This window comes from Lycium ferocissimum, unplaced genomic scaffold (assembly GCF_029784015.1).
Source record: "Lycium ferocissimum isolate CSIRO_LF1 unplaced genomic scaffold, AGI_CSIRO_Lferr_CH_V1 ctg16525, whole genome shotgun sequence".
Classification (NCBI taxonomy): Eukaryota; Viridiplantae; Streptophyta; class Magnoliopsida; order Solanales; family Solanaceae; genus Lycium; species Lycium ferocissimum.
The window spans coordinates 7,496-16,878 of record NW_026716651.1 but is presented as its reverse complement, the minus strand read 5'-3'; the positions used below and the strand labels follow the sequence as shown (position 1 = coordinate 16,878).

General features: G+C 40.6%; 1 protein-coding gene across 1 annotated transcript; it reads left to right on the top strand.

Annotated features, from left to right (window-relative positions):
* The first annotated feature begins 3,798 nt into the window (after positions 1-3,798).
* LOC132042613 (uncharacterized) lies at positions 3,799-6,867 on the top strand. The gene is made up of 2 exons (XM_059433153.1): positions 3,799-4,207; positions 6,814-6,867. Exons 1-2 carry the CDS (start codon positions 3,814-3,816, stop codon positions 6,846-6,848), a joined length of 429 nt encoding a protein of 142 aa, XP_059289136.1. The 5' UTR covers positions 3,799-3,813; the 3' UTR covers positions 6,849-6,867.
* The last annotated feature ends 2,516 nt before the right edge of the window (positions 6,868-9,383 follow it).

Here is a 9,383-nt window from a genome sequence, read left to right as displayed (position 1 = left end):
ACCCTTGGTGGATTGGGGCCATCCTTCTTCTTTTTTTTTTTTTTTTGAATTTTCTAAGTCCAATTACATAGTCCATATTTTTCTAATTCATGAAACCAATTTTTTTTCAACATTCCAATTTTGCCCTTAGTCTTTTCCAATATTTCCGCGTCCAACTTTTCACCACCAACTTATAAACCAAGCAAGGCCAATTCATTACATTGCCTTGACTTGTCACAATTGTCTCAAATTATCTGAACGTGCGAAAATACGGGGTATAACAGTTTTGTCCGATATGCTCCTGTGTGTCTGGCTCTGATCACGAATCCTCTTGATATGGCGTATGCTATGCTTCTGTACTTCTGATTTCGGATATGACTCTGTCTGACATCTGTCTAATCTTCCGGTTCTGATGAAAATTCTGTTCGCCATATATCTTATTTGAGACGGTATGAGTCGCTAGACTAACAAGGAATCCGAACAACCCGAATATGATAACGTCGGACGAGGAGTTAGAAAACGCATGCCCTCACAAGTGCTCTGATCAGATACGGGTACGTAGTTGGCAAGAGAACCTCCCCGACTTCTTATGCTTCCCCACGCGGTGGATTCAACATTCGAGGACGAATGTTTTAAAAGGGGGGGAGGATGTTATATCCCGTGTTTTTGCACATTCGGGAAATTTGGACATAATTGTGATTTGTAAGAATAAGACCATGCTTTGATTTTATGAGGTGTGCATGTTGGTACTTATGAAAAATATTAGTGTGGAAATCCGGAGGAGGACCAAGGGCAAAAATTGGAATTTCGGAAATTAGTTTCGAAACTACAAAACAAGGTTTGAAGTCAATTGGGCCAAAAAAAAGAAGGAAAATGAGGCCCAATTTGAGAGGGGTGGCCGGCCAACATGGCCCAAGCCCATGGAGTTTTAATTAATTTTTTTCCCATGTGATAAATGTTATATTAGCCTAGAAGTTTCAAGATTTGGCAAGAAAAACAAAGAACAAAAGAGAGAAAGAGAGAAGAAGAGCAATCGGCTAAGAGGAAAAAAAAAAAGAAGAAAAAGAAGAAAATTTCCTAGCCTTCAATCTTCACCCAAAAATCTTGTTCTTCTTGAATTGGTAACAAGTTCAAGACGCTCTTCAACGTGGTATAATTGGTTTGGCGAAAGAACCGCGTTTGCGGCAAGTGGAAATTTGGAGAAAAGGTAAGAATTCTATGTTTTATGTTATGGAATAGGTTCACATGTTATAGTGGTTAGAGTGGCATGAAGATTATGGAATTATGATGTGTGTGTGTGTGTGTGCATGGTGTGTGTGAGGTGTGTATGGCCGTGTATATATATATGTGTTGCATGGCTATGATGAATTGAATTTTGTATTGTAATCTAGTTGTAGTTATGGTGGAATTTGTATTGGAAGTGAAAGTTAAATGAATTTGATGGAATTTAGAAAAAAATGGGGTGTGGCCGTGGGGTGTATGGAGAAGTAGTGGAATGTGAATTAAATTTGTTTAGCATGTTAATTATGTTGTTGTAGCCTTTGTGATGTAAGTGGAAGGTTAATGGCTCTAGTTGACATGAAGAACTTGTTGTTAAGTTGTTGTCGGAAAGTATGCGATTTTATATAGTTTATGTAATTGTAAGAATTGAGGTTGTAAGATGCTAATGGTGATTACTGTAAATGAAGTTGGAAGACAAAAATGTGTTATGGAAATTTATGTTGAAAAATTAAAAGTTTGGATGCATTATGGCCTTGATGGAAACATTTGCATATTTAGTATATTTTGTGAATATTTTATGGAAATGGTATGAAATGTCTCCGAAGTGTATTTGAATGGTTTTGGATTAGTAAATAAATATGAGAACGTTGACATGAAGTTGGAAGTGTGAAGTCGGAATGGAAACTATTGCATTAGGTCGGAAAGTTGACTAGTTGTGTTATGTTGTGATTGTTAATGTCATTGATGTTGTTGTTGGTTGTTTTGAGCCGAGTTGAATCTCGGGGGTGTCGTATTTATAGGGGAAGTGCTGCCGAAATTTCGGTAGCCAAATAGAAACCAAAGATTGAAATGTCAACTTGCATGAATAGTAATTTGGTAAAGATGACCATTTGCAGTTTTTGGCGAAACGGGATCGGAGTTTTGACGAGCTTAACAAGCGCGAAAGGTATGTAAAGCTCACCTTTTCTTCATATGGCATGTCCTAGGCCTACTAGGCCGAAAACGGAACCTCGGGACTAATTTCGCTCCTAGAAATCCGAAGTTGATTTTGGTCACTATTCATTCAGCGCGATTAAACTATAAACCTCATGTTTGATTAAAAGAATGCCTAATCTTCGTGACTTTTTGCAAATGAATCCGAATCGCTCCGAAACATCTATAGACAACGTTATGGAGCCAAATGTTTGTAAATTATGTTCGCCGCCTCGGCTTGACCCGAGGTGGGCCCGCAAGTCCCGAGACTTCCCTTATTTGGTTTGTTTGACTCTTTCCCGTCCGATATGAAAAAGGAATATTTGCCTACGATGCTAAGGTCCGTTTGAAATGTTCGATAAGGTTATTTGAACGCTTGTTGCTATGAATGATAATAAATTTTCCGAAGAATGACCTACGATGTGTTTTGAGAAAAAATTGATAATTTACAAGTCCGTAACTCTTGTATACTAATTACGATTTACTCGATATTCGTTTTAAGCCTTCGAGGCTATTGTATATGTATATGAAATTATGTGTCAAGTCTGGGAACATACTTTTGATATGCATATGGTTTCTGCACTACTCCGCTCGTGCCAATTATTATGGTTTCGTTCGCCGGTGCCCGGGCCGGTTTTGTGATCGTGCGCATTATGACATATTCGGCAGTATGATGTGTTACGGTTTCCGAGACCTCGCCATAGGGCCGGTTACCGTCCATGGTGTTATGATGTGATATGGCTTCTGATACATTCTGATGATATTCTGATGATATGATGTGTGTGATGTTATGATGTGTTCGGAGACGTACGGAGATTTGAAAGCTTCTGGAGTATGATGTGTCGTGGCACCAGCGTCGGGGGTGACCACGTATTCTGAGCTTTATGCATGATTTTTACTTGCATTCTGTACATTTGCATTTCGCACAGGTTGATTGGTTACGTCGGTATTTGTTTGCGTATCTCCCGAGTCCCGGTATGATCCGAGTTATTGTACCTCTTTGCTTTGCATACTCGCACTTCTTTCGTGCCGACCCCCGTTCTTCGGGGGGGCGCTATGCCCGCGAGGTACGGACGCATCGCGTGGTGCGCCACCGCTTTAGGGACCTCTCGTGGTCAGTTCGGAGTGCTCGCTTTGATCCGAGCTTATACTTTTGGTATATATACCTCTTCTCATGTATATTCTCGTACATTTGCTACTCGTTCGGGTACGGCGGGGCCTGTCCGTCATATGTTCATATGTTTTGTCTCGTTTGTAGAGGCACGTAGTCATATTTATGGGTCGTGGGTCCAGTCTGTTTGTATGTGACTCCGGTTTGTCTGTATATGATTCTGATTTGCGTCCTTAAGCGGCCCCGTAGGCTACTCTGGCCGATATGGCCCACATGTTTGCATGAGTGTGTCTGGGCGATGTACATTCCGCCAATTGGATTCTGATGTGATGTTTGACACGGGTGACCGCTTAGGATCATGTTTGTATGATATCTGCTTTTGATTATCGGTACGAGTAACGTCTGCTACGTCTGATTATGTGGTACTATACTGATTTAGTTCGCGAGTTCGTTTGGGTGCCTAAGTAGGCCACCAGTCACGGCCACGGGGCTGGGTCGTGACAGATTCGGTATTCCTTAAAGTGTCACCTATGAAGGGTGTTATGAGATTTGGCAAGAAAGGGAAGCTCAGTCCGAGATATATTGGGCCTTATCAGATTATTCGTAAAATAGGCAAGGTTGCCTATGAATTAGATCTGCCAGCTGATTTGGGAGCAGTACACCCGGTATTTCATGTTTCTATGATCCGCAAATGTATTGGTGATCCTTCGATAATATTTCCTGTAGATGATATCCAGGTCACAGAGGAGCTATCTTATGAAGAGCAGCCTATAGCCATATTGGATCGTCAGGTAAGAAAGTTGCGGAATAAAGATGTGGCTTCTGTTAAAGTGCTGTGGCGGAACAATAACCGTGAAGAAATGACCTGGGAAGCTGAGGAGCAGATGAAGAAGAAGTATCCTCACCTATTTCCGGTACCTACAGGTAATTCAAATCCTTTACTTGACTTCGTTGTTTGATAAATGAATTGTTGTGATAGTTGTAAAAGAAACTCCCCCGAAATTGCTTATAAGATCCCGTAAGGTTAATCTAACATTCGAGGACGAATGTTCTAAAGGGGGGGAGGATGTTATATCCCGCATTTTTGTACATTGGAACAATCCGGATTAATTATGATAAGTTAAGGACAAAACCATTCCGTGATGCAAAGTCGAGACTTTTGACCTTCGATTTTATTTTGAGTCATAAGTTGTGCATGAATTTGTTGGCATGGAACAATTAGGAAAATTTGGGACCAAAAATGAAATTAATGGAAGTTGGAAATCATGCATATTTTCCTTGTTTGGCAGTGTAGTGTGTGGTTTGGCCCACACAAGTTTGTGGACAATTTTAATTGCTCCAACACATTAGTGTGGGCCAAGAACATGTGCAACTCTAGTGGAGGCTTAAAAGATGACTTCTAAGTCATCTTTATTCATTACAAACACTTAGAAAAAAAAATAAGAAGTTGAAGAGCACAAAAGGTGACTCTCGGCCAAGAACAACAAAAATTGAAGATCAATTTGAGCCTTCCCAAAAATATTTCCTTGTTACAAAACCACTAATTTGAGGTCCCTAAGTAACGTGGAAGCATTGTTCGGGTCATCCAATCACCCGTTGTGTAGATCGCAAACCCTAGGCAAATTGGGGAGTTGAAGAAGAAAGGTAAGAATCAATTATGTTTTATGTGTTATAAAGGTTGTATGCATGTTGTAGTATGTTAAAATGGATGAAAATCATGAAATATGGCATGTTGGAAGTGAGTTGTGTGTATGGTGTGCTAGCCGGGCAAGTGGGTGTGTGTTGTGTTGTGTTGAAGCTATGAATTAAAGCTTAGTTAGCATGTTATGATCATTGTAGGGTGAAGAATGAATGAGAATCATCAATATGTATATATGTTGTGTTGGCCGAAAATGGGTCATGGTATATGACAAAGAACACATTAATGTCGCTTAGTGTTTTAGTGGTTGTCGTAATGAATTCTATGTTGGAAATGAGTTTTTAATGATTCAAGATTGATGTTGTAAATGTATGGGCTGAATTGAAGGTTATTGTGCATCTAATGTAATTTGTATATTGATGAGAATAGCATTGTTAGAATGTGAATTGTGGATACAAATCATGATTTGAAAATGAGGAATGTGTTAAAGTGAGGTTCTCGGGTTTGGGGACTGATTTCGGGTGAATTGGAGCCATTGTTGGATTGTTGGAAATATTGTATGAATTGCTTAGAATGTCTTTAAATATTGTTGGTATGGGTTCGGGTTAGTATTTGAATGTATAAGCGTCGATGTTGGCTTGAAGGTAAGCCGTTGAATTGAATTTATGAATGTTGTTGAATGATGGAAAAGAGAGTTATTATTGTTGTATTGCCTTTCGGATTGATTATTGATGTTGCTAGGTTGGTTGTTGTTGTTGATTTTGGCCGAGTTAAATTCTCGGGGTGGCCTATTTACAGGGGAAATGCTGCCCAAATTTCTGTAGAATTTAGTGTTAGTTTGGAATTAAATGCCCAAAATGTCTCTAGCTAATGTTTGGCATCTTATGGCTTATTTGTAGACCTTGGGCAGCCCGAGACGTAGGTTGGATTTATCTTGAATTGGAGCTAACGTTGAGTGCGTACGAGGTATGTAAAGCTCCATTCTTTCTTCTTTGGCATGCCTTAGTTACAAATAGGCTATGACACGAGCCTCGAGGAAATTCTATTCTCGCAATCCGAGCATGTTTATGACTCCTATTCGTTTCTTGGAAATTCGTATGTTAGTATGATGAAATAGTGGCCTTTATGCCTTTGAAATAATTGATTTTCAACTTTTGTACAAAAAGTTTGGCTTTTAAAAGTCCCGTAACTACGAACGCTCGTATCTTTCACAGAAAGGCTCGGATTGCCTCGATATGCTCGTAGGTGATTGTATGATGTATGATAAGTATGTTTTTCATAGGCGGGCCCGACTCGGGTCGACACCCATTTGTGGGCCCCGCAGCTTTCCGTTATGTACTTCGGATGATTTTTGACAAAATATGACATGATTAATATTCCGATTTTAAATATGGTAACTTTACCTATCTTTTGAGTCTCATTATGATTTTATGCATATGGTTACTCACGACTCGCTCGTGCATTCTCGTTGTATCCTTCGCCGAGTCCCGGCCGGTTCCGTTATCGTGCGCGCTTTGTTATACTCCGGTGTTATCTCCGTATTTATGGTTCACCGAGCTCCTCGCTCGAGGGCCGGGTTCCGCTATATTTGGTGTTATGCTGTGTATGGCGTTATGCTGTGTATGATATGTGACGGGGATACGGAGATTTGAAACTTTCTGGTGTTATGCTGTGTTATGGCGCCATCGACAGGCGGGCGACCATATTTCCTGTGCCCTATGCATGATTTGTATTTTGAAAGTAAACATTTTGATATTTTGGAAACGCATTTACTTTCTGTACTTCTGTTCGAGTATGATTCAGATTTGTATACTATATTTTCTGCTTTGCATACTCAGTACATATTTCGTACTGACCCCCTTTCTTCGGGGGCTGCGTTTCATGCCCGCAGGTACAGACGCACAGTTTGGTGATCCACCTGTTTAGGACACCCTCTTCTGCTGTTGGAGTGCTCCTCTTATTCCGGAGCCATATTTTGGTATATATCCGTTCGTTGCATTTGTATATATTTGTTCAGGGGTACGGCGGGGCCCTGTCCCGTCTTATGATTCCGTTTGTCTGTTTAGAGGTCTGTGGATATGTATGTGGGTTATTCCCATTCTGTACAGTTGTGTTTGTATGATATATGTTCTGGGCGATCCCATTCACGCGTGGCGCCCCTCGTCGGCTTGCATTTGTATATGTTTTGGGCCGTTGCGCCATTTGATAGCCTTGCCGGCTTTGATATATATACGGTTGTGTTTGAGATGTGTTTGCGACAGTTTGATATAATCTGAGACAGCGTTTGCTATTTGTGTCCGTATAAGCCATCTGTTTGCAACTCGGATTTGTGATTGTGTTTGGGTGCCCAATTTGGGCACTAGTCACGGCCTACGGGGTTGGGTCGTGACAGTTTCTGCCCACTCTGTATACTCTGATTCCTCTTAGGCTATCCTAGCTTCCCATTTGTCTCCCCTATGTCCGACTCTATAGGACTCTTAGTGCACTTTCCAGGGGGGGTCACCCATCCTAAAATTTCTCCCACTCCAGCACGCTTAACTTTGGGACTCTGATGAAATGCGATGCTCTAATGCTAGTATGATCGCGTCCACCTCACTGCACCTTCATCACCTAATCTGGAGTAAATTAAAGTCTTAACAGATTTCAAAACGTTCTCATAGCACATCTCCCGCCGAATTAGAAAGGGCCTCTTACTCCAGCCAATAATTATCTAATACTTGTAGGCATTCCAAATTCTCTGTTAGGTGGCACTTATATTCCAACAATAAGTGTCCAAAGTTCTCTTGAAGTAGTATCTTTATCTCCATCTATATCATCTGCTTCTTTTGATGAAATCATATTGCACCACCGGTTCCTTAAGCCTACCGTCTTTGTCGCTTAAACATTCCATTATTTTCGAGGTGAAGTCGTGTGTGTTAGAACCCGTATTTTCGTACATTGGAACAATCCGGATTAATTATGATAAGTTAAGGACAAAACTATTTCGGGATACAAAGTCGGGATTTTTGACCTTCGATTTTATTTTGAGATATAAGTTGTGCATGAATTTGTTGGTATGGAACAATTAGGAAAATTTGGGACCAAAAGTGATAAAATTGGAAGTTGGAAATCATCCATTTTTTCCATGTGTAGCCGTGTAAGTGTGGTGGTTGGCCCACCCATTTTGTGTTCATTTTTTATTGATCCAACACATGGAGTGGGCCATGAACACTTGAATAAGTCTTGCACTAGTTAAAAGGATGACCACTAGTTCATTCCCTTCATTTAACACTTAGAAAAAAATAAGAGCAAGAAGTTGAAGACTAGTGAGGCTCTCGGCCAAGGTGAGGAAAATTGAGGTCCCATTTCTAGCCCTTCAAAAATTATTTTGTTGATGCAAACCCACTATTTTGAGGTCCCTAAGTAGCGTGGAAGCATTGTTCGTGTCACACCCCAATCTTGATCAGGGTGTGATGGGCACCCGACCCCGTAACCGGAGCCGAGCGAACCCGCTGACCCTTACTATGTACTTGAATTTTTTTTTTTGAACCTCTAAGCCAGGTGTATACAATAAGATTACTAAAACATTCTTTTATTGCTTTTAAATCAAGTAAAACATGTAACTGTCCAAACTTGTATTACAATACAACCGACTCCCAAACCCACGACTCTGTCTGCAAAGTCTCTAACTGTAATCAGGACTCCTGGCACGTATACTCTGACTCGGCTTCACTCCAGGCCAAATGGAGCTTGCCAACTTCGCTGGAACATCTTTTACATTAACTTCGATCCGTCTGGGTGTACCTGCGCGGCATGAACGCAACCCCCGAAGAAGAGGGGTCAGTACGAGCAATGTACTGAGTATGCAAGACATGAATAATAATAATACGAACAAGAACGTAAGTATGAACAACAATATCATGGGATTATAGAATCTGTGATGAGATAAGAGGATAGCCTGTACCTCTAAGTGCCCTTGGGCAGATCTTTACTTTCTTAGCTTTCCTTACTTATATATATATACATATATACATAAAAAAGAATATATTATATTGCCGAGGCGTCGGCAGCCGATCCATTTAACCATAATATGCACACCCCGCGTCCGGGCATCCCGCGTCCGGGACGATATCATGTGCCAAACTCCAACTGATCAGGTGGATACGCGTACATAACGCTCTGCCCTTATCCCTATTTTCCCGTAAATATATATACATATTTCATGTATAAATATCGGCGTCTATAGCGCCCGTCTCTTTCATCATATATATATATCAGCGTCTATAGCGCTCTGATTCTTTTTGTCACATGCGCACACTTATATCATATATATTTACCAGCGTCTATAGCGCTCTGATTCTACTATCATATTCCATGTATATTTATCAGCGTCTATAGAGCGCTCTGATTCTGTTATTATATACATATATGTATATCGGGTTCACACATCAATCGGGGTCATAAAGCACAATTTCAGGTATT

What these genes read in the sequence shown, in the direction of transcription:
- LOC132042613 (XM_059433153.1), top strand. Translation starts at nt 3,814, where the DNA reads ATGAAGGGTGTTATGAGATTTGGCAAGAAAGGGAAGCTCAGTCCGAGA. An exon ending in CCTATTTCCGGTACCTACAG is followed by an intron (nt 4,208 to 6,813) that starts GTAATTCAAATC and finishes TCATGCCCGCAG; the next exon opens with GTACAGACGCACAGTTTGGT.